Source organism: Rhinopithecus roxellana, chromosome 8, assembly GCF_007565055.1.
Source record: "Rhinopithecus roxellana isolate Shanxi Qingling chromosome 8, ASM756505v1, whole genome shotgun sequence".
Taxonomy (NCBI): Eukaryota; Metazoa; Chordata; class Mammalia; order Primates; family Cercopithecidae; genus Rhinopithecus; species Rhinopithecus roxellana.
The window spans coordinates 3,087,316-3,112,833 of NC_044556.1; the positions used below are offsets into that span (position 1 = coordinate 3,087,316).

General features: G+C 48.9%; 1 protein-coding gene across 3 annotated transcripts in view; it reads right to left on the reverse strand.

The window, feature by feature from the left end:
* CACNA1A (calcium voltage-gated channel subunit alpha1 A) overlaps positions 1-25,518 on the reverse strand; it is a 307,922-nt gene that overhangs the window by 44,881 nt on the left and 237,523 nt on the right. For all 3 annotated transcript variants that reach the window (XM_030935868.1, XM_030935869.1, XM_030935870.1), the window contains 6 exons: positions 17,179-17,278; positions 15,599-15,759; positions 13,725-13,862; positions 11,085-11,286; positions 8,537-8,701; positions 5,799-5,909 (listed from right to left, as the gene is read on the reverse strand). In XM_030935868.1, the coding sequence (XP_030791728.1) occupies positions 5,799-5,909; positions 8,537-8,701; positions 11,085-11,286; positions 13,725-13,862; positions 15,599-15,759; positions 17,179-17,278 (877 nt within the window). The remainder of the gene's footprint in view (positions 1-5,798; positions 5,910-8,536; positions 8,702-11,084; positions 11,287-13,724; positions 13,863-15,598; positions 15,760-17,178; positions 17,279-25,518) is intronic.

Genomic DNA, 25,518 nt, shown 5'->3' on the forward strand with positions numbered 1-25,518 from the left:
GAGACCAACCTGGCTGACATGGTGAATCCCTGTCTCTGCTAAAAATACAAAAATTAGCTGGGCGTGATGGTGGCCACCTGTAATCCCAGCTAGTCGGGAGGCTGAGGCAGGACAATTGCTTGAACCTGGGAGGCAGAGGTTGCAGTGAGCCAAGATTGCACCACTGCACTCCAGCCTGGGTGACAGAGTGAGTAGCCACCTCAAAAAAAAAAAAAAAAAAAAAAAAAAAAAAAAAAAAAAAAACTACAGATTCAGTAATTCCCCCTGCTTCATCAAACCAAATGAATCAGAACCTCTAGGGGTAGGCTCAGGGTATCATTTAATTTTAAGAAATTTCCCGAAGTGCTTCTTTTTTATTTTTTAGAGTCTGGGTCTTGTGTTGTGTCCAGGCTGGAGGGCAGCAATGTGATCACAGCTCACTGCAGCCTTGAACTCCTGGGCTTAAGTAATCCTCCTGCCTTAGCCTGCCTTAGCCTAAGTAGTTAGGACAACAGTCATGTGCCACTATGCTGGCTAATTTTTCATTTTTTTTGTAGAGATGAGGTCTTGCTATGTTGCCCAGGCTGGTCTAAAACCCCTGGGTTCAAGCAATTCTCCTGCCTTGGCAGGAGTCCCAAAGTGCTGGGACTATAGGCATAAGCCATCACACCTGGCCTCAAGTGCTTCTAATAAGTATCATCTCTACCAAAGCAAAGCCACTGTTTTGGAAGAAAAAGGTCCATTATTAGGACCCCTTTCCTAGCATTTATTTATTTATTTTGATACAGGGTCTTGCTCTGTCACCCAGGGTGGGGTGCAGTGGCTCAATCACGACTCACTGCAGCCTTGACCTCCTGGGCTGAATCCATCCTCCAACCTCAGCCTCCTGAGTAGATGGGACTGCAGGTGCACGCCACCACACCAGGCTAATTTTTGTACTTTTTGTAGAGACAGAATCTCACTGTGTTGTCCAGGTTGGTCTCAGGCTCCTGGGCTCAAGCGATCCACCCGCCTGAGCCTCCCAAAATGCTGAGATTACAGGTGTCAGCCACCGTGCCTGGCCCCTAGCATTTACTGAGTGCTCACTCCAGGCCAGGTTTTATCCTCAGTTCTCTACGTGCATATTAGTGCATTTGCTGCTTACCAGGGCTCTGCTGAGGTGGAGGGGGAAGATGGCTCCTTTTAATGATGGGGAGGTGACAAAGCTTGTATAGGACCAGGCAAGATCTGAACCTAGAACTCTGGTGCTAAAGCTGATGCCCCTAACCATCTCCGTAAGCCAAGGTGGGAACTTGGTTTCCTGAGACCCTGGCTGAGACCCAGGCTGTAGGTCATTCTCTTCAAAGGGATGGACTAAGCTGGTGGTCAAGAGAACGGATGTCCTGGTTCAAGTCTCGCCTTGGCCACACACTGGGGGCCTGCAATAGGTCACTTTACTTCAAGTCCCAGCCCATTAGCATAAGCCTTCCTCACCTTATTTTTTTTTTTTTTTTTTTTTTGAGACAATGTCTCGCTCTGTCACCCAGGCTGGAGTGCAATGCCTGATCTTGGCTCACTGCAACCTCCACCTCCCGGGTTCAAGAGCTTCTCGTGCCTCAGCCTCCCGAGTAGCTGGGATTATAGGCATGCGCCATCACGCTCTGCTAATTTTTGTATTTTTAGTAGAGATGGGGTTTCACCATGTTGTCCAGGCTGGTCCTGAACTCCTGACCTCAAGGGATCTGCCTGCCTCAGGCTCCCAAAGTGCCGGGATTATAGGTATGAGCCATCACACCCAGCCCTCCAATTTTTTAAAAATAATTTTCATTTTCTTATTATTTATTTATGTATTTTTTGAGATGGAATCTCACTCTGTCGCCCAGGTTGGAGTGCAGTGGCACGATCTCGGCTCACTGCAACCTCCACCTCCTGGGTTCAAGCGATTCTCCTGCCTCAGCCTCCTGAATAGCTGAGACTACAGGCGCGTACCACCACAAAAAATATTTTTTTGTATTTTTAGTAGAGATGGGGTTTCACCATGTTAGACAAGATGGTCTCAATCTCCTGACCTTGTGATCTACCCGCCTCGGCCTCCCAAAGTGCTGGGATTACAGGCGTGAGCCACCGTGCCCGGCCAATTTTTATTCTTTTAGGGATGGGGTCTCACTCTGTCACTTAGGCTGAAGTGCAATGGTGCAATTGTAGCTCATTGCAACTCTGACTAACTGGGTTCAAGCAATATTCTTGCTTCAGTCTCCTGAGTAGCTAGGACTATAGATGTATGCACTATGCCTGTTTGATTTTTAATTTTTAATTAAAAAAAATTTTTTTTGAGACAGTCTTGCTCTGTCACCCAGGCTGGAGTGCAGTGGTGTGATCTTGGCTCACTGTAAGCTCTGCCTCCCGGGTTCACGCCATTCTCCTGCCTCAGCCTCCTGAGTAGCTGGGACTACAGGCGCCTGCCACCACGCCTGGCTAATTTTTTATATTTTTAGTAGAGATGAGGTTTCACCATGTTAGCCAGGATGGTCTTGATCTCGTGATCTGCCTGCCTCGACATCCCAAAATGCTGGGATTACAGGCGTGAGCTACTGCACCTGGCTTAATGTTTTGTTTTTGAGACAGAGTCTCCCTCCGTTGCCCAGACTGGAGTGCAGTGGCACAATCCTGGCTCCCTCCACCTCCTGAGTTCAAACTATTGTCACACCTCAGCCTCCTGAGTAGCTGGGATTATAGACGTGCACCACCATGCCCAGCTAATTTTTGTATTTTTAGTAGAGAGGGGGCTTCACTATTTTGGCTAGGCTGGTCTTGAACTCCTGGTCTCAACAGATCTGCCCACTTTGGCCTCCCAAAGTGCTGGGATTGCAGGCATGAGCCACTGTGTCCAGCCTTTTTTTTTTTTTTTTTTTTTTTTTGTAGAGATGGAGTCTTGCTATGTTGTCCAGCCTGGTCTTGAACTCTTGGCTTCAAGTAATCCTCCCACTTTAGCCACCCAAACTGCTGGGCTTACAGGTGTGAACTATAATACTTTTTTTTTTTTTTTTGAGACGGAGCCTTGCTCTCGCCCAGGCTGGAGTGCACTGGCGCTATCTTGGCTCACTGCACGCTCCGCCTCCCAGGTTCACGCCATTCTCCTGCCTCAGCCTCCCGAGTAGCTGGGACTACAGGCGCCCGCCACCTCGCCTGGCTAATTTTTTGTATTTTTTAGTAGAGTCGGGGTTTCACCATGTTAGCCAGGATGGTCTTGATCTCCTGACCTTGTGATCTGCCTGCCTCGGCCTCCCAAAGTGCTGGGATTACAGGTGTGAGCCATCGTGCCCAGCCTTTGTTTTGAGACAGTCTCGCTCTGTCGCCAGGCAGGAATGCAGTGGCATGATCTCGGCTCACTGCAACCTCCACCTCCCATGTTCAAATGATTCTCCTGCCTCAGCCTCCCGAGTACCTGAGACTACAGGCATGCGCCATCATGCCCAGCTAATTTTTGTAGTTTTTAGTAGAGACAGGGTTTCACCATGTTGGCCAGGGTAGTCTGGATCTCTTGACCTCGTGATCTGCCCGCCTCTGCCTCCCAAAGTGCTGGGGTTACAGGTGTGAGCCACTGTGCCCAGCCAACTATAATACTTTTGTATGTATTCTGTGAACCCCCTTGGCCACGTGAGACTAGCCCTGGCTATTTTATTTTATGTGTAAAGACTTGTAAATGCATAACAAAACAGCCAGGACTGCAAGGTTACCTTTTATAATAGCTATCAAAATATTTTTTAAGGCTGGGCATGGTGTCTCATGCCTGTAATCCCAGCATTTTGGGAGGCCGAGGCAGGCAGATTGCTTGAGGCCAGGAGTTTGAGACTAGCTTGGCCAACATGGTAAAACCCCGTGTCTACTAAAAATACAAAAATTAGCTGGGCCTGCTTGTGTGTGTCTGTAGTCCCAGCTACTCAGAAGGCTGAGATGGGAGAATCACCTGAATCCAGGAGGTGGAGGTTTTGGTGAGCCACTGCACTCCAATTTAGACAACAGAGTAAGACTCTGTCTCAAAAAAAAAAAAAGAAAAAAAAAAAAAGTTTTAAAAATGGTGATCTAGGCCGGGCGCGGTGGCTCACACCTGTAATCCCAGTACTTTGGGAGGCCGAGGTGGGTGGATCACAAGGTCAGGAGATCGAGACCACGGTGAAACCCTGTCGAGACGGGGCAGGAGAATGGCGTGATCCCGGGAGGCGGAGCTCGCAGTGAGCTGAGATCACGCTACTGCACTCCAGCCAGAGGGACAGAGCGAGACTCCGTCTCAAAAAAAAAAAAAAAAAAAAAAAAATGGCGATCTAACAATGAATATACTTCATTAACATACTGAATAAAAAGGTTTAATCACAAGCAGCATTTTAAAGCAATGATGAATGCAAATTAAATGTTAAGGTATCTGCAGCCCTTAAAATGCAGTATGAAAATATCTGATGTTTGTAAGTGACACAGGTCATGTTGCTAATATTAAGGGTTGATAATACTAATAACCCTTGTTATCTCCCTTTAAGATGGAAGGAAATGTTAAAATTTAGTTATTGGCTGGTGAAAAATAAAGATGTATTTATTTTTAGTATCATTTTTTTTTGAGACTCGCTCTGTTGCTCAGGCTGGAGTGCAGTGGTATGATCTCAGCTCACTGTGGCCTCCACTTCCTGGGTACAAGCGATTCTCCTGCTTCAGCCTCCTGAAAAGGTGGGATTACAGGCACCCACAAGCACGCCAGGCTAATTTTTTGTGTTTTTAGTAGAGATAGGGTTTTGCCATGTTGGCCAGGGTGGTCTCGAACTCCTGGGCTCAAGTGATTTGCCCACCTCTGCCTCCCAAAGTGCTGGGATTACAGGTGTGAGTCACTGTGTCCTACCTCTGTGTTTCTTTTTTAAACGTGGAGTCTTGCCGTTGCCCAGGCTGGGGTGCAGTGGCATGATCATAGCTCACAGCAAACTCCACCTCCAGGGCTCAAAATATCTTCCCACCTCAGGCTCCCGAGTAGCTGGGACTACAGGCACGAGTTACCATGCCTGGCTAATTCTATATATATATATATATATATAAATATAAATATATATATATATATATATTTTTTTGTAGGGACAGGGGCTTGCTTTGCTGCCCAGGCTGGTTGAGAACTCCTAGCTTCAAGTGATCCTTCTGTCTTGGCCTCCTGAAGTGCTAGGATTACACGCATGAGCCACTGTGCTCAGCCTGATTTCAGTTTTCTTTCTTTCTTTTTTTTTTGCAACAGAGTTTCACTCTTGTTGCTCAGGCTGGAGTGCAGTGGTGTGATCTCGGCTCACTGCAACCTCTGCCTCCCAGGTTTAAGCAATTCTCCTGCCTCAGCCTCCCAAGTAGCTGGGATTACAGGCATGCGCCACCACACCGGGCTAATTTTGTATTTTTAGTAGAGACAGAGTTTCTCCATGTCGGTCAGGCTGGTCTCCAACTCCCAACCTCAGGTGATCCGCCCACCTTGGCCTCCCAAAGTGTTGGAATTACAGCGATGAGCCACCTCGCCCAGACTGATTTCAGTCTTCTTATCTCTAAAATGGATGCTAACAACTCCCAGCATGATGACTCCTATCATTTTGAGGAACTGAATACATAAGCAGCCATATAGTAACACTCATGTTTGGGTCTCCCTGGGACTCCTTGGCAAACACAAGAATGCCTAAGTAGGATCTGTGGCCACTGGCAGGATGCCGAAGCCATCCTGGAGGTTGGGGGTCTTGGGGCCATGTGGGAAGACCATCGTCCAGCACCCATTGCTCCCCCTTGGGCTTCTCCCAAGCCCATAGCTGTAGCCCCAAGGTGGTACTTACCAGAATCCCAAAAGCCATGACTTTCAGCACACATTCCAGAGAGAAGAGGGAGGTGAAGACGATGTTGAACACCCTCAGGGCGTTTTCATAAGCAACAGAAGCCCCATAGAACTAGGGGTAAAGAAGCAGGAGTGGCAGGGGTTAGTGAGCAGGGGTGGGGAGTGGGAAGTGGGGAGGCAGCTTCATGGCTGTTCTCCAGGCAACACTCCGGCCCCAGGCAAGGCTGAACAATCTCACTGTTGGGAGGCATAGTTCAGGAAAGCCCAGCTCTCCGCTGGACTAGGCTCTTCTTTTCCCATCACAAAAACAAAAACTTGGCCAGGCGCGGTGGCTCAAGCCTGTAATCCCAGCACTTTGGGAGGCCGAGACGGGTGGATCACGAGGTCAGGAGATTGAGACCATCCTGGCTAACATGGTGAAACCCCGTCTCTACTAAAAAAATACAAAAAACTAGCCAGGCGAGGTGGCAGGCGCCTGTAGTCCCAGCTACTCGGGAGGCTGAGGCAGGAGAATGGCATAAACCCGGGAGGCAGAGCTTGCGATGAGCTGAGATCCGGCCACTGCACTCCAGCCTGGGCGACAGAGCGAGACTCCGTCTCCAAAAAAAAAAAAAAAACTTTCCCCTGTCTCTCTTTTTTTTGGTAGACGGGGTCTTCCTGTTTTGCCCAGGCTGGCCTCGAACTCACAATCCTCCTACCTTAGCCTCCTGATAGCTGGGACTATAGGCATACACCATTGCGCCTGGCTGAATTATACTTTTTTTTTCCCTTTTTTTTTTTTTTTTTTTTTTTTTGAGAACGAGTCTCACTCTGTCGCCCAGGCTGGAGTGCAGTGACACGATCTCGGCTCACTGCAGGCTCCGCCTCCCAGGTTCACGTCATTCTCCTGCCTCAGCCTCCCAAATAGCTGGGACTACAGGTGCCCGCCATCACGCCCAGCTAACTTTTTGTATTTTTAGTAGAGACGAGGTTTCTCCGTGTTAGCCAGGATAGTCTCGATCTCCTGACCTCGTGATCTGCCTGCCCTGACCTCCCAAAGTGCTGGGATTACAGGTGTGAGCCACTGTGCCCGGCCTCCTTATTTTTTTTGAGATGGAGTCTCACTCTGTCACCCAGGCTGGAGTGCAGTGGTGTGATCTCAGCTCACTGCAACTTCTGCCTCCTGGGTTCAAGCCATTCTCATGCCTCAGCCTCTCAAGCAGCTGGGATTGTAGGTGTGTGCCATCATGCCCAGCTAATTTTTGTATTTTTAGTAGAGACAGGATTTCATCATGTTGGCCAGGATGGTCTTAAACACCTGATCTCAAGTGATCCGCCTGCCTCGATCTCCCAAAGGGCTGGGATTACAGGTGTGAGCCACCACGCCTGGCCACTATGATTGTTTTTGAAGTGCCGTGAAGGCACTAAGGTCCCTGCATCAACTTTCTCATTCAATCCTCTCACCTCCTCTGGAGGGGGCAAAGGTGCTATTATTATCATTCCCATTTTATTGACAGGGAAACCGAGTCCCCAGAAAGTCACTGGTTGCTTGCGCAAAGTTAAATGAATGAAATGGCAGAGCTGGGCTTGAATCCACACTTTGGAGTCCAAAGCACAGGGTGAAAGGTTTTCAGTTTTTTTTTTGGAAGCAGCTCCTTGTCCCTGGGGATTTCAGGGCCCTTGCCTACCCCTCCTCCCTCATTTCTATTTCTTTTTTTTTTTTTGAGATGGAGTCTCGCTCTGTCACCCAGGCTGGAGTGCAGTGGCCGGATCTCAGCTCACTGCAAGCTCCGTCTCCCGAGTTTACGCCATTCTCCTGCCTCAGCCTCCCGAGTAGCTGGGACTACAGGCGCCTGCCACCACACCCGGCTAGTTTTTTGTATTTTTTAGTAGAGACGGGGTTTCACTGTGTTAGCTAGGATGGTCTCGATCTCCTGACCTCGTGATCTGCCCGTCTCGGCCTCCCAAAGTGCTGGGATTACAGGCTTGAGCCACCGCGCCCGGCCTCTTTTCTTTTCTTTCTTTTTTTTTTTTTTTTTGAGATAGAGTCTCGCTTTTGTTGCCCAGGCTGGAGTGCAATGGCGCGATCTCGGCTCACAGCAACCTCCGCCTCCCGGGTTCAAGCGATTCTCCTGCCTCAGCCTCCTGAGTAGCTGGGATTACAGATGCGCACCACTATGCTTGACTGATTTTGTATTTTTAGTAGAGATGGAGTTTCTCCATGTTGGTCAGGCTGGTCTCGAACTCACGACCTCAGGTGATCTGCCCGCCTCGGCCTCCCAAAGTTCTGGGATTACAGGCGTGGGCCACCGCGCCCGGCCCCCTCATTTCATTAATCAAACATTTATAGACAGCTTCTTGTTCCGTCCGAACCAGATCCTTGTTGGACTCTAGGAATTCAGGGGTGAGGTCCTCACAAGTGGGTGGGGGACACTGTCGTGCAACCTGACGCTGATTTTTGTGGCAGGTGACATAAAGATAGGATAGGATGCCTGCTAAGACGGGCACCTCAAGCAGTCTTGGGTGGTCAGGGAAGGTTTTCTGGAGGAAGAGGTCTGCAGGTACAGCTGGGAAGAAGCAGTTGGCCAGGGGGAGTGGTGGGAACCGTGTGTCAGGTAGAGGGAACAGCAGGAACAAATCACAGCAGGTGATCCAGAATGTGGTCTGTCTGGGAAACTGCAGATGGTTTCATTTCACGAGGGTCGAGGCAGGAACGAGGTGGGGCTTAAGCAGTGCTGGGGGTTGGTGTAAGGCGCTTACCTTCATCATAAGCACGATGGTGTTGAGGGCGATCATGGCCATGATCGTGTACTCGAAAGGCGGAGACACCACGAACTGCCACATGCGGTACTGGAAGCTCTGCTTGTTCTGCGGCATGTGTCGGGTCAGCGGCTTGGCGCTGATGGCGAAATCGATGCAGGCCCTCTGCGGGAGAGAGGCCAGTGGTGAGAGTGGCAGAGGCAGGAGGAAGGTGGCTGTATACCAGGCACCCTCTGTCTAACTCGTCGTGGTTCTCAAGTGCTTCTGCTTGAGTCTCTGCCTCTCTTGCCCCCAGCCAGGATTCCTGGGCTCCCTCCTCCTTCTCACCATTGCTTTCTTTCTTTTGAGACGGAGACTCGCTGTGTCACCCAGGCTAGAGTGCAGTGGCACGACCTTGGCTCACTGTAACATCCACCTCCCAGGTTCACGCCATTCTCCTGCCTCAGCCTCCCGAGCAGCTGGGACTACAGGCGCCCGCCACCTCGCTCAGCTAACTTTTTGTATTTTTAGTAGAGATGGGGTTTCACCGTGTTAGCCAGGATGGTCTCGATCTCCTGACCTCATGATCTGCCCGTCTCAGCCTCCCAAAGTGCTGGGATTACAGGCATGAGCCACCGTGCCCGGCCCTCACCATTGCTTTCTTATCCTAACAGCTACAGTTGCTTGAAACGTCACCATTTGCCAAAACTTGCACTGACATTTCCCCATTATTGCATGGCTAATGCAAACATGGGAAGTGGGTACTATCAATGACCTCACTTTGCAGATGACGAAAATAGAGGCTTAGAGAGGTTAAACCACTTGCCTGAGGTGACACAGCTACCAAGTGTGCCAAATCAAATTGAAGCCTAATCCTTCTTTCCCTTCCTCCCTCTCTCCCTCCCTCCTTCATTCCCTTTTTCCTTCCTTCCCTTCATTCCTTCCTCCCTTTCCCCTTTCTTTTCCCTCTTCTTTCCTTCCTTCCCTTTCTTTCTCCTTCCTTCCTTCTTCCCTCCCTCCCTCTCCTTCCCTCCCTCCCTCTCTCCTTCCCTCCCTCCCTCTCTCCTTCCCTCCCTCCCTCTCTCCTTCCCTCCCTCCCCCCTTTCTCTCTCTCTCCTTCCTTCCTTCCTTCCTTCCTTCCTTCCTTCCTTCCTTCCTTCCTTCCTTCCTTCTTCCTTCCCTCTCTCCCTCCCTCCCTCCTTCCTTCTTTTCTTTTTTCTTTGACAGGGGCTTGCTTTGTCACCTAGGCTGGAGTGCAGTACAATCACAGCTCACTGCAGCCTTGACCTCCTAGGCTCAAGTGATCCTCCCACTTCAGCCTCCTGAGTAGCTGGGACTACAGGCATGCACCACCACACCCAGCTAATTACAACTTTTTTTTTTTTTTAATCATAGAGATGGGGTATCACTATGTTGCTCAGGCTATTCTTGAACTCCTGGGCTCAAGCAATCCTCCTGCCTTGGCCTCCTAAAGTGTTAAGATTATAGGCGTGAGCCACTGTGCCCAGCCCACTCTTTCTTACTGAATACTTTGCTGCTGCTTCTCCTTCTCTTCGAGGGAGAGAGAGGGAAGAATAGTGGTTATTAAGTCTTAAGGGTCAAGGGAGCAGAGGATATATTCTAGGTCCTCTATTTAGCTTGAATGATGCCAGAGAGAGGCAAAGAGTCACGTCTATACTCTCTGGTAGACTGGGGATTGGATTTTCTTTCCTTTTCTTTTTTTGAGACAGGGTCTTGCTCTGTTGCCCATGCTGGAGTGCAGTGGCATGATGATAGCTCACTGAAGCCTCGAACTCCCAAGCTCAAGCATCCTCCCACCTCAGCCTCCCATGTTACTGGGACTAAAGGTGTGCACCATCATGCCTGGCTATTTTTTTTTTATTTGTAGTAGAGATGGGGTCTTGCTGTGTTGGCCAGGTTGGTCTCAAACTCCTAAGCTCAAGTGATCCTCCCACCTCAGTTTCCCAAATGTTGGGATTACAGGTGTGAGCCACCACACCTGGCTTGGCTTTTCATTCATAAATATTCACCATCCTTCACTGGGGCGATCATATTTCCCCACTCCACTGACATCAGAATGGATGTGTGACTTGCTTTGGCTGATGAAATGTGAGCAGAAGTGACATGTGTCATTTTTGAGTACAAGCATGAAGAGCTGAGCCTCAGTCTGACATACTCTCTTTTTCATCTGGAGCATTTCAGAGGGAGGCTGCTCTGCCGCTCTGCCAGCCTGGGAACCAGAATAAAGATGACAAGCAGAAGATCCACAACTGATCTCGACATGCAGTGTGAGCAAAAAATAAGTCCCTTTGTGGATATTTGGCAATGAAATCTGGGGTTGCTTGTTACTGCAGCACAACCCAGACTAAACTGACTGATACATACACTGTATGACCTATTTCCTCTGGAACTCCATGAAGGACTGCCCTGAAGCCCTGAATTTGGTTTGGAGGATGCTTCTGTTCTCTCCCCAAGGTACCCCTAGAAACGGGTTCCTGGGTGTTGTGTGTGTGTGTTTTAAAGTTTGTGTCCCCAAATTTTAAAGGACAGATGGAATTGGAAGTGGCACCTCATTTTTCTCCAGGCTGTATTCCTCCATCATCTTGTCCCCTTGCTCCTGGAAGGTGATGATGATCAAGGCCACAAAGATATTGACAAAGAAGAAGGGGAACACCACAAAGTAGACGACGTAGAAAATGGACATCTCCATGCGGTACCCAGGGCTAGGGCCCTGGTTCTCAAAGGTGGCATCCACTGAGTGCTTGAGGACCCTGAAAGGAATGGGGCAGGGAGAGGGAAGGAACAGGAAGGAGAGAGACAAGGACCCAAGGGGTGATAAGGAAGGTGGAGAGAGGGTGGAAGTAAGATGGCGGAACAGGAACACAGGGAAATGAAAAAGAAATTTAAGTAGTCACTGTTTTTTGAAAGCTTGACAATAATGTCAGTTATTTCTTAAATTTATTTATTTATTTTTTTTGTATTTTTAGTAGAGACGGGGTTTCACCATGTTAGCCAGGATGGTTTTGATCTCCTGACCTCGTGATCCACCCGCCTCGGCCTCCCAAAGTGCTGGGAGCCACTGTGCCCGGTCCAATTTTAATTTTTTGAGATGGAGTTTTGCTCTCATTGCCCGGGCTGGAGTGCAATGGCGTGATCTCAACTCACTACAACCTCCACCTCCTGGGTTCAAGTGATTCTCCTGCCTCAGCCTCCTAAGTAGCTGGGATTACAGACATGTGCCACCATGCCTGGCTAATTTTTTTTTTTTTTTTTTTTTTTTTGAGACAGAGTCTCGTTCTGTCGCCCAGGCTGGAGTGCAGTGACCAGATCTCAGCTCACTGCAAGCTTCGCCTCCCAGGTTTACGCCATACTCCTGCCTCAGCCTCCTGAGTAGCTGGGACTACAGGCGCCCACCACCTCGGCCGGCTAGTTTTTTGTATTTTTTAAATAGAGACGGGGTTTCACTGTGTTAGCCACGATGGTCTCAATCTCCTGACCTTGTGATCTGCCCATCTTGGCCTCCCAAAGTGCTGGGATTACAGGCTTGAGCCACCGCACTCGGCATTTTTTGTATTTTTAGTAGAGACGGGGTTTCACCATGTTGGTCAGGACATGAGTTGTTGGTCAGGTCTTGAACTCCTGACCTCAGGTGATCGACCCACTTTGGCCTCCCAAACTGCTGAGATTACTGGTGTGAGCCACCACGCCCAGCCAATGTCAGTTATTTCTACTGCTGTGCATGAAGGGTTTGCTGTGTGCTGGAAACAATATTCAACGTTTCATTCCCACCTGCTCAGCAACCCTCTCAGGGAGGTTATTACTGGCTCCAGTTTGCATACGAGGAAACTGAAGTTTGGCAATTTTAAGGGACGTGCTGAAGATCACCCACTTAGAAGTGGCCAAGTTAGGATTTAAAGACAGGTTGTGGCAATGGAGGGAGTGGAGGTGGGTGTATGAATGTGGAGTGGGTATTTGAGCACAGGTGGTGGTGGGTGCTGAGGAGGTGCAATGAGTATGAGAGTAGGCAAGTGCATAGCAGCTCTGTACAGTTGTGCACTGCTCAAAGGCTGTGTCTAAGTGTTACCTTCACATGATAGGCATGATAGATTTGTGTATTCATGATGACAATTTTTTGGCAGGTGGCCCTCCAGTGCCTTGTTTGAACAAAATCATTTAAGTCTATTGCAATGATTTTCAGACAGATGGAAGTGAAGCCTGTTGAGAAAGGGGTGTTTTAAAAAACTTTGCTCAAAGGGGCCTTGTGGGTTAGCACTATTCTCATGTGTGTGAGTACTGGATGTGTGTGAGGGTGGGCAGAAGGGCATGTTCAGGTTGGCATATTTGCTGAGAGAGGGAGGGAGGTGAGGATAATGAGGGTACATGCTGGAATCTACCAAGCTTCTGGCCTGGCATTTCCAGACCTCTGAGAGGAAGACTACGACTTGGACAAGGTGAGGGAGGGAGGCATTTGTTTTGGGTGCGAATTAAGGGGGTACTGAAAATCTCAGTAATCAAGATAATCTTTTGCTCCAATATTTTTAAAAATCAAAGTTAATGCAAAAAGTCCATGATGAAAAAATACCAATTTCTTCTTCTTTTTGTTTTTTGAGATGGGGTCTCCTTTTGTTGTCCAGGCTGGAGTACAATGGCACAATCACAGCTCACTGCAGCCTTGAACTCCTAGGCTCAAGCAATCCTCCCACCTCTGCCTCCTGAGTAGCTGGGATAACAGGTATGAGCCACTGCAAATGGCTCAAAATTTTAAATAAAGATGAAGTCCATGATTCAGCCTCACCGGTTTTTTTTTTCGCGGGGTGGGGAGGAGGCCCTAGTTTTGCTCTGTCACCCAGGATGAAGTGCAGTGGTGCAATCTCGGCTCACTGCAACCTCTGCCTCCTGGGTTCAAGGGATTCTTGTGTCTCAGCCTCCTGAGTAGCTGAGACCACAGGTGTGAGCCACCATGCCTGGCTTTTTTTTTTTTTTTTTTTTGTATTTTTAGTATTTTTAGTGTTTTGCCATGATGGTCAGGCTGATCTCAAACTCTTGGCCTCAAGCAATACACCTGCCTTGGCCTCCTAAAGTGTTGGGATTACAGGCTTGAGCCACTATGCCCGGCTTCCAAGACCTTCCTTATCGCTAAGCTCTCAGGCCCTTTATCCTCCTGCTCCCTGGGGTTCCTCCTGGGTAGGTTTCTAGTCGGGCCACTTACTGTGGCCAGCCTTCTCCCGTGGACACGGTGAAGAGGGTCAGCAGAGCCCACAGCACGTTGTCATAATGGAATTCATACTTCTTCCACTCCCGATCTCGCGCCTTCACCTCATTCTTCTCGTAGAGGAGGTATTTGCCTCTGCCACAGAGAGTGGGGACTGTTAGCAAACGGGAAAGAGGGGCTGTCTTGCACTTGCCTTTGGTTATCAGAGACGGGGAGAGGGAAAAGAAGAGGGGTCCACCAGCCTAGGCTGCGTCCCTCAGCCTGGGAAGCAGTGCCTCCCCACCTTGCCACCATGTGTCCCTGTGCTTCACAGGGGATTATGTGTGCATCTACTTCGAGATAAATCCATGGGTGATGGCACAACCTTACTCCTGGTGGGAGAGCTGACCCAGGGTCCAACACTTCCAACGTGATAACTTCTAGTCCTCGGGGTGAGAGCCTCAGGCTTGCTGGGGGTGGGGTGGGGGGAGTTTAGGAGGAGGCAGAGAGACACAGCGGACATTTACAGGTTCATCAGGCTAAGGGAGGTTGCTACTCCTTTTCAAGGCAGGAAACAAGGGTTAGTTCCAGACTTCTATCCAGACATCTGGCATCCTCCTAATTTCAATAAATAGCCATCAAGATAACAACAGGCTATCACGTGTTGCAAAATGCCACTTTACACTGTTAACAATATCACTATATATACACATACATATATATACACACACACATATATATGTATTTTGTGTGTATATATATGTGTGTGTGTATATATATATTTTTTTTGAGATGGAGTCTTGCTCTGTTGCCCAGGCTGGAGTACAGTGGCCCAATTTGGGCTCACTGCAAGGTCTGCCTCCCGGGTTCACGCCATTCTCCTGCCTCAGCCTCCCGAGTAGCTGGGACTACAGTCATCTGCCACCATGCCCAGCTAGTTTTTTGTATTTTTAGTAGAGACGGGGTTTCACCATGTTAGCCAGGATGGTCTCGATCTCCTGACCTCGTGATCCGCCCACCTCGGCCTCCCAAAGTGCTGGGATTACAGGTGTGAGCCTCCGCGCCCAGCCTATATGTATATAGTTTTGAGAGGCAGGGTCTCACTCTGTCACGCAGGCTGGAGTGCAGTGGTACCATCATAGTGCATTGCAGCCTTGAACTCCTATGTTTAAACAATCCTCCCGCCTCAGCCTCCCAAGTAGCTGGGACTACAGGTGTGTGCTACCATGCCCTGCTAACTTTTAAAATTTATTTTGTAGGGATGGGCTCTCATTATGTTGCCCAATCTGGTCTCCAACTCCTGGCCTCAAGTAATCCTTCCACCTCAGCCTCCCAAAGTGTTGGAATTACAGGTGTGAGCCACTGCACCTGGCCTCTTACCTAACTTATCTGGTAATGAAACCTGATCTGATTGGACATGAAGCTCTTTATACTTGTTATTTACCCATTTGGTGTGAATACACATTTTATGGCAGAAATATTGTGTTTGATTATAGGGCTGCCTTAGACCCAGCTGAGGATGTCATGTCCGACATGGGATGTACCCAGTCCAACCTTTCTAAAACCTCAAAATATTCTCAACTTTGAAACACTTCCGCCTGTAAAGATTTCAAGTAAGGAACTGTGGACGTGTATTAATATCCCTCACATGACAAGGGCAGTGACTGAAAGGTCAAGCAATTTGCTTATGACTCATCCTGTGGCTATGGGTGGTGACTCAAATTCTAAAACCGGTTTTCTTTCTACCCAAGATCCAAGCTGGTTGCAACTGAGTCACTCTCAAGGCTCACCACTTCTCCAGTCTCTGAGCCCAAGTGGCCGATGCCTCTAGCCACTTCCCCCCTGCCAACCTGCTAGTTCCAATGGGAATGTGCCAGAAAGCTGAGACCCACCGACAATCTTTCTCAAACTCCTTGGACTCGTCGGTGCAGTGGAAGAACTTCCCCTTGAAGAGCTGCACGGCCACCACGGCGAAGATGAACATGAATAGCATGTAGACGATGAGGATGTTGAAGACGTTTTTAAGCGAGTTCACCACACAGTCAAACACAGCCTGTGGGGTGGGGTTGACAGAGAGCATGAGGGGCTGGGGACCTGCCCAACCTTCTGCCTCCAGTGGCCCACAATACCAGAATACTGCCATTATCATTTCCATTTTTTTTTTTTTTTTTTTTTTGGAGATGGAGTCGTGCTCTGTCGCCCAGGCTGGAGGGCAGTGGTGCAATCTCGGCACTCACTGCAAGCTCCGTCTCCCGGGTTCACGCCATTCTCCTGCCTCAGCCTCCCAAGTAGCTGAGACTACAGGTGCCCACCACCGCGCCCGGCTAATTTTTTATATTTTTAGTAGAGACACGGTTTCACCGTGGTCTCGATCTCCCGACCTTGTGATCTGCCTGCCTTGGACTCCCAAAGTGCTGGGATTACAGGCATGAGCCACCACGCCCAGCCACTATCATTCCCATTTTACAGGCAAGGTAATAAGTCAAGTCCCTAGGGTAAGGCCCCCCAGCTTTCAGAAATAAGTGTTGGAGAAGTTGGACTCAATCCTGGCATTCTATGGATCTAAAACTCTCAAATGGGATACCAGAGATGCTTTTAAGTGATACAAAGTGAGCTCAATACAGAAAAACAAGGTAACAAAGTTATTTCCTCTCCAACCCTCTCAGTCCTTTTGAGTGAAGGAGAAATTGCTACTATGTTAACACCTACCATTGACACTTTCCCTCTTTAATCAAGAAAGAGCAGTTGTCAATGTTCAAAGCCTTGGGCAGGCACCACCTTTGGTTAGATTTCAATAACAGTATCTGTTTTCTGTCTTTAATTTTTAATAGAGACAGAGTCTAACTATGTTGCCCAGGCTGGTCTCATTCTCCTGGGCTCAAGCAATAAATACTCCTGCCGTGGTCTTCCAAAATGCAGGGATTACAAGTGTAATTTGATTTAAAGAAACGTATTACATAAGAGATAATACGGGGGACCCTCAGGTGAAGCATACACTGAAAGTGGGTGCTGTAATGATTGGATTTTATTTCCTTTAATTTTTTTTTTTTCAATGACAGGCTTTTGGGAAATGCTGGTTCATGCTGTTTTGGAATGGGAGATATTAGAGCCTAGAACAGGTAGATGAAAAGTCAAAATTTTATGGAACAAGAAATCTAGTTCCTGCTTCCCAGATCACGATTATACCCTTTTAAATCCATATGATGCTTTCATGCGAATGAGGAAAAGGGATCTTAACTATGAGACATTTCATCTAAAGAAAAATTGTCATAATACACAGAATTATTTTAGATCAACTCACTTTACTGCCATCTGCTGGGAAGTTGTAATAATACAAATATCCATATACAATGGCTAGGATGTTATGAGCACCTCCTTTAATGTGTTGTCCTTGAGCAGTGTACAACCTGCTCAACTGTACATGATAACCCTGACAGTCCCCCCACCCCACCTCACCATCTCTCAATCTCACCTTGAGCTTTGGCAACCGCTTGATGGTTTTAAGAGGTCGCAGCACCCGGAGGACTCGGAGGGATTTAATCGTGTTGATATCTTTTCCTTTGCTATTGCCGCTGTGGAGGAATGTTAGCATGGGGAGAAGGGAAGAGAGGAAGCAGGTCAGGTTGGGTAGGGCAGCCCACAGCTCCATGGGACCCTACCTCCCAGGCCTAGAAGTCTGGGGTGAGCTTGGCATAGTCCTGCCCTTCCTGGTGAAGAGTGGTCCGTTTTGCCTGTTAAGCTTAGGCTCAGGAGCCAGTAAGTAGGTGGCTTTTTGTGGTTCTGGTCCCAGGGTTGGTTGAGGGCCCTTTGCCATCTGGCTGGGCCTGAGCAGCTGCATGCCGTGCCCCTGAGACCCAGCACAAAAGGGTTGGCTGATTCCCCACCCCCCATTTCTGCATAGCTTTTCTTCTTCTTTTTTTTTTTTTGAGACAGGGTTTGGCTCTGTCACCAAGGCTGGAGTGCAGTGGCACGATCTCGACTCACTTCAACCTCCGCCTCCTGGGCTAAAGCCAGCCTCCCACCTCAGCCTCCCAAGTAGCTGGGACTACAGGCACATGCCACTGCACCTGGCTAATTGTTTTGTCTTTTTTGTACAGATGGGGTTTCACCACGTTGCCATTGCTGGTTTCAAACTCCTCAGCTCAAGCAGTCTGCCCTCCTCACCCTCCCAAAGTGCTGGGAATACAGGTGTGAGCCAGTGTGCCTGGTCACAGCTATTTTCTTTTTTTTTTTTTTTGAGATGGAGGCTTGCTCTGTTACCTGGGCTGAACTGCAGTGGCGCATCTCGGCTCACTGCAAGCTCTGCCTCCCAGGTTCACGCCGTTCTCCTGCCTCAGCCTCCCAAGTAGCTGGGACTACAGGCGCCTGCCACCACGCCTGGCTAATTTTTTTGTATTTTTAGTAGAGACGGGGTTTCACCGTGTTAGCCAGGATGGCCTTCCAAAGTGCTGGGATTACAGGCGTCAGCCACCGCACCCGGCCAATCACAGCTATTTTCAAAAAAGCCCTTGGTCTAGGAGTTTAGCAGTTCCCTACGTATTTCTTTTTTGTTTTTTTTAGGTGGAGTTTCACTCTTGTTGCCCAGGCTGGAGGGCAATGGTGCGATCTTGGCTCACTGCAACCTCCACCTCCCAGGTTCAAGTGATTCTCTTGCCTCAGTCTCTCCAAGTAGCTGGGACTACAGGCGCCTGGCACCACCACGCCCAGCTAATTTTTGTATTTTTAGTAGAGACGGGGTTTCACCATGTTAGCCAGGATGGTCTCGATCTCCTGACCTCGTGATCCACCCGCCTCGGCCTCCTAAAGTGCTGGGATTACAGGCGTGAGCCACTGCACCTGGCCCCCCTGTGTATTCTTTTTAAAGGTGGTATCAGTGGGCTCTTCAAAAAATGGGATTTTCTCCCCCTTCCAATGGGATTCTGGAAGATGCTTAAAGTGGCCCTTATACTAAATCTCTCCTCTCCCACCATAGTCCCTGAGCCCGCAGTGGGGAAAATAACCGCATTCTGCTCCTTTCAGATGCTGATGTGGCTGCTGCCATGGTCTCTGCTGCATTGCTCCAAGGGGCTCTGAGCCCATCTTTGCCAGAGAGGACCGCACAGAAGTTCAGTCCAAGATCTATTGGAACTGAGCTTAGCAATGCAGACCCCAGAGATGCCATGACACCCTTGGCCAACCATGACTCAGGCGCCCCAAAAGGAGGGTGTTGAGTGGGACCATGAATAGCTTGTGGTTCATGGCACTCATGACCCATCCAGTTGTCCACACCGGAAACCTGAGAGTCATGTTCAACTGCCTGCCCTCTATCCCCATCCCCAGCGGGTCACCTTCCTTAACATACCACCTTCCGTTCCAGGGTGACATCCCCCATCACCCATCTCCCAACTTGCTCCTCATTCCCTTGTCTCTCTCTTCTTCCATGTTTTATGCACACAGTGGCCAAAGCCAATGACCATGTCACTCTTTCTCTTGCTCAGAATTCTTCTGGAGCACCTGAATTCTTAGAAGAGCAAGCACGAACTTCTGGACATGGTATTCAAGGTTCTCGGATATCTAGCCCAACTTACCTTCATCTTTGCATTCCCATTTATTGCTACATATCTCAAGCTCCAGCCACGTTCTTTTGCCTCTGTCTGCTTATGCATATACTGTTCCCGCTGCTAGAAATACCCTTCCTCCACTTCTCCAGTCACAGAACTACCTGGTCCTCAAAGCCCAAATTACATGTTCTTCCCTCCGACAGCATTTCCTGACTGCCCACCTCTCGCTCCTGTCAGCTCGCATGTACTGTTTTGGAGTTAATCTTGATTCTTCGGTCTCTGGTTTTAGAAAACTCTTCAAAGGCTTACAGTGTAACAGTGCAAGTTATTCTTCTCTGTGTTCATTTTCCCTTTAATCTTTTTTTTTTTTTTTTTTTTTTGAGATGGAAGTCTTGCTCTATTGCCCAGGTTGGAGTGCAGTGGCATGATCTCGGCTCACTGCAACCTCTGCCTTCCAAGTTCAAGCAATTCTCCCGCCTCAGGCTCCCGAAGAGCTGGTACTACAGGCATGAGTCACCACATCCGGCTAATTTTTGTATTTTTAGTAGAGACAGAGTTTCACTGTGTTGGCCAGGCTGATCTCGAACTCCTGACCTCAAGTAATCCACCCGCCTTGGCCTCCCAAAGTGCTGGGATTACAGGCATGAGCCACCGCGCCCGGCCATTTCCCCTTTAATCTTGATTCTTGTCCCAGCCCCTAGTCTGCGCCTGGCGTGTGGTCTCACATGTGAATGCCTCCAGGTTGCAGTCTTTGGGTGGGGGGGTCACCTAGAAAACAACTCCCTACAGTGACCTCCTGGGTCATGAGCAGAGCTGCCCCCAGAGACCCCCATCACAGTGTGTCTCAGTGTCCAGTATAAAAACATCACTCTTCACACCATTTGCTTTTTTAAGGACTCCATTCTTTCGTTTTCAGGGAAGAAAGAAGAGAATTGTATTTTAGCCTGCTAGGCCGAGACATACTCCAGGATTCAGCAGTCTGAACGTTTTTTTTCTTTTTAAAACCAACATCATCATTATCATCTCAAGGCTGTGCCCCCAGGTGTGAGATACACGTTGGACAGTCACTGAGATAATTTTGGGCCGAATAGGGGCACAGATTAAATAATTGGATCTCAGAGGGACATAATCATTTCTTTTTCTTTCTTTCTTCCTTTCTTTTTTTTTTTTTTTTTTTTTACTATACTTTAAGTTTCTTTTCCACATATCTTTCAGACGTTCTGCTTTTGCTAGAAAGGAAGCCGCAGGTAGATGCTAATAGGCCTTTAACACCTCCCTAACACTTAGTAATTTTCCTTGTTACAAAGAGCACGGCTTGAAGGCACCAACATTCTCTGATTTCTGTTCGATTTACCTTTTTTCTTTTTTTTTTTTTGAGACAGAGTTTCGCTCTTGTTGCCCAGGCTGAAGTGAATGACATGATCTCAGCTCACGGCAGCCTCTGCCTCCCGGGTTCAAGTGATTATTTTGCCTTAGTCTCCTGAGTAGCTGGGATTACAGGCATGCGCCACCACGCCCGGCTAATTTCGTATTTTTAGTAGAGACGGGGTTTATCCATGTTGTTCAGGCTGGTCTCGAACTCCTGATCTCAAGTGATCCGCCCACCTCGGCCTCCCAAAGTGCTGGGATTATAGGCATGAGCCACCGTACCTGGCCTGGATTTACTTTTGCAGTTGCAGATTTATCTAAGGTTAGCAATGCTGGTTGTAAGTGGATAATATAGTTTCCTTTTTTTTTTTTTTTTTTAATTAAAGTAATGGAGTCTCAGGGTGGAATGCAGTGGTGCAATCATAGCTCACCACAGCCTCCAACTCCTGGGTTCAAGTGATCCTCCAGCCTCAGCCTCCCAAATGGCTGGGACTGCAGACATGCACCACTGCACCTGGCTAAAGTTTCCTTTTGAAACTGAAGTTTAGAATACGTGTTGATAGAAAAAAAGTCAAGGAACTGTACATCCAGGTTGCACATGGAACTGGCTAAAATCTTGATGTCCCAAACAAGTGACATTTGGGAGCACGTCTCCATGGGTGTTTTGCATCTCCTCACCTGAAAACCATTCCATGGTGATTTTATTTTTTTTTAATTTTTAAATTTTTACATTTTTTTTTTTTTTTTTTTTTTTGAGACAGAGTCTTACTCTGTCACCCAGGCTGGAGTGCCGTGGCATGATCTTAGCTCACTGCAACCTCCGCCTCCCAGGTTTAAGTGATTCTCCTGCCTCAGCCTCCTAGGTAGCTGGGATTACAGGTGTGCACCACCACGCCCAGCTAATTTTTTGTATTTTTGGTATAGATGGGGTTTCACCACATTGGCCGGGCTGGTCTCAAACTCCTGATCTCAAGTGATCTACCTGCCTCGGCCTCCCAAAATGTTGGGATTAGACGCGTGAGCCAGCCCACTTTCATTGCTTCTGATACCTGCTCCACCCAGCTTGCCTATTGAAACTGAACCTCTGCCCCTTCTGTTCTCTGCAGGAACTGGTGGGGCATGGGCGGAGGCATTGGCAACACCCTTTGGGATGCCTCTTTCCCAGGGAGTGAGTTCTGGTCATTCAAAGTGACAGGACGGCGGCGGCAAGGACACAAGGCCACGGAAACAGGCCCAGCACTAACGAGGCTACACCAGGGGACAGATCACGAGACAGAATATGAAAGAGAGAGAGAGAGAGAGAGAGAGAGAGAAAGAGACTTTACCGTGTACTGCTCCTGGTGATGTGGCATCGGAGGGAGAGACAGATCGTAAGCGGCCTCAGAAGAAAGAACACAGAACACGCACGTACACACACGCACCCCTGAGCACCCCCAAGTCCCGCCCGGGCACCAGTTGTGGGAGCCTCAGGCTCATGGCGCTGGCTGATGTCCATCCTTCTATCTGGAAGCTGCCCCCACCTCCGTTCAGTCCCCTGCCCTTGGCAGGCCCCTGGCACTGCCCAAGAAAGCACCTAGGAAAGCCGAATTTCCAGGTAGCAGGACAGCTGCAAAGCTGTCAGTTACTGAAGGCGAATTCACCACGGAAAGTCACTGCCAAGAGCCAGAGAAATCCCTCTTCTCCAGGCATTGTGGAGCTGCAACGTTTCAGAATGTCTTAAAGGTTGTAAACTTTGAAGTTGAGGGGACCTGGGTTTGAATCCTGATTCTGCCTCTCATTATCCTCGTCTGCAAAACAGGCTCAGACTGGGCGCCGTAGCTCACAGCTGTAATCCCAGTACTTAGGGAGGCCGAATTGGGAAGATTGCTTGAGGCCAGAAGTTTGAGACCAGCCTGGGCAACATAGGGAGACCCTCTCTCTTTCTCTTTTTTTTTTTTTGAGGTGGGGTCTCCCTCTGTCGCCCAGGCTGGAGTGCAGTAGTGGGATCTTGGCTCACTGTAGCCCCAACCTCCAGGGCTCAGGTGGTTCTCTCACCTTAGCCTCCCAAGTAGCTGGAAATACAGGCAAATTTTTCCATTTTTTTTTTGTAGAGACAGGGGTCTCGTTATGTTGTCCAGGCTGGTCTCAAACTCCTGGGCTCAAGTGATCTTCCTGCTTAGGCCTCCCAGAGTGCTGGGATTACAAGTGTGAGCCACTGAGGCCTGGGCAAGACTCTGCCTCTTAAACCAACCAACCAACCAACCAACCCACCCACCCAGGTCTGTGGAATTCTGATGTTTGATTAACAATAGCTATGGCTTTAGGCTTTGCTCTTTATGGAGAGGTCAGCAAAGAGTTCTGACGTGGGATGGGATTGGAAGCAACTCTGAAGTCCTTTGAGCAAATGCAGGCCTGGAGAAAGCTGTCAGCACCTGGCAGCTGGTCCTCTCATGATTCATTGTTGGAATCAGGCTTGGGGATCATTAGGAACCTTCAACAATGACTGGAGATCCAGGTTAGAAAGACTTGACCAGCATCAGAATGGCAGAAACCCTGTCGCCAAGCAGACTCTGGAATTTTCCATCCACGATCCCTTTGGAAGTTAGTGATTTTTTTTTTTTTCTTTTTTCTTTTTTTGTGAGACGGAGTCTCGCTCTGTCGCCCAGGCTGGAGTGCAGTGGCGCGATCTCGGCACTCACTGCAAGCTCCACCTCCAGGGTTCAGGCCATTCTCCTGCCTCAGCCTCCCAAGTAGCTGGGACTACAGGTGCCCACCAACCATGCCCAGCTAATTTTTTTGTATTTTTAGTAGAGATGGGGTTTCACCGTGTTAGCCAGGATGGTCTCGATCTCTTGACCTCGTGATCCACCCACCTGGGCCTCCCAAAGTACTGGGATTACAGGTGTGATCCACTGCTTCCAGCCGTGATATTTTTAAAAACACAGAATGGTTCAAATGTCTACAAATATTCCCAGTGGATTCTCCTCCACACCCCCTCATCTCCTTTTCCTGTAGTCTGACTTGGGATTCTCAAACTCAGTATATCTAGGAATTATTGCATACGTAGAATCACATAGATTCTACTTTTTTTTTTTTTTTTTTTGATGGAGTCTCACTCAATTGCCAGGCTGGAGTGCAGTGGTGTAATCTCGGCTCACTGCAACCTCCACGTCCCAGGTTCAAGTGATTCTCCTGCCTCAGCCTCCCAAATAGCTGGGACTACAGGCATGTGCCACCACGCCCAGCTAATTTTTGTATTTTTAGTAAAGATGGGGTTTCACCATGTTGGCCAGGATGGTCTCGATCTCTTGACCTTGTGATCCACCTGCCTTGGCCTTCCAAAGTGCTGGGATTACAGGTGTGAGCCACTGCACCCGGCCTTATTTTATATTTTTAGAGATGGGGTCTTGTTGTGTCGCCCAGGCTGGAGTACAGTGGCACGATCATAGCTTACTGCATGCAGCCTTGAACTCCCTGGTTCAAGTGATTCTCCCACCTCAGCCTCCCAAGTAGCTGGGACTACAGGCGAGAGCCGCCACACCCAGATTCTTTATGGATGATCCAGGGAGTTTTCAATGATACTGATTTTTGCCTAATCTGCTGACTTTAGGTTTAACACGGGAGTCTTCTGAACATCACTGCATTTGCCTGTGGGAAGACAGCACCATTTTGCCTATTTTCCAGATGAGGAAGCTGAGGCCTAGAGAAAAAGAGTGAGTTGCCCAAGGGCAGGCACACAGCTGGGAAGGCAGACTGAGATTCAAACCCAGGTGTGGGTACCTTTCACTCTAAGCTTCTTTCCATTTCATCATACTCAAGAAAAATAATGCCTTCAGGGGTTGGGGGCTGTTTTGAAGATGCGGATCAAAAGACAGCAGCCCGAGGGCTCCATCTTTGGCTTCCTGACCGTTTGGCTCCTGGGTATGCAGAAGCAGCTTGATCAAGGCGCTCTGCCAGCTGCAGTCCTGCCTTTGGGGGAGGAGCAGCCACGCCAGATGGACTCTTGGCAGTGAGGGCAGGATCATGATCTGCCAGCTGCTGAGAAATGTCAGTTGGCTGCCCCGATGCATGGGCACAGAGCGTGATACCATGTGTGATGGCTCATGAAATGGGGCGTTTATGGTGGACGCATGGACACAAGGGTACACAGTCAGTGAATTGAGCAGGACACACACACACAGAGATACTTGGGTGAGGGGCAGGAGGGGTGGACATCTTCAGGAGAGCTTCAACACATCCCTTGGTGGGACCACAGGGATAGCTTTTTCCCATATCAGAGACAGGGCCACAATCACAGCACTGGGGGAGGAATCCTTGCTTTGATCTCAACAGGCCAGAACAGCAAGATTCCTTTCAACAAGGAAGGGAATAACCTTCTGCTCCCTTCCCCTACTCCCTTCTCCTGGATCTTGCCGCCCTGCCAGGCCTCAAAGAACCCAGGCAGGCCGGGCAGCTGCGTATCATTCTGCGCACCGTGAACCTCCGTATTCAGGATTGGGAGATGGGCAGCATTTGACAGCTGAACCCAACCTCAGTGATCTTGTCGGACTTACTTCCCTCCACAGTCCCTCTGGGCCACAGTTTCCTCATCTAGACGGGAAAAACTGAGGCACAGAGAGGCTAAAGGACTTGCACATCTATAGAGAAATCAAACAGACCTGGAGGGACCATTTCCTAAAACAATAAGGTCAATCTAAAACTTGTTGGGACTCTCAGCCTTGTCTATGAGGGGATATGCACACAGGACAGACAAAGCAAGTTAAAAGACCAGAAAGGAAACAAGCGGAGGACCTGGAGTGGGGGGCGGGGAAGTTCAGTACTCAGGCTGAGAACCTCAGAGCATCCCATGCTCCTTCCAATGTGCCAACTATCTGATACAAGGAAAGACAATAAGCAAAGTCCTCATAGGGTGAGAGACCTTCTCA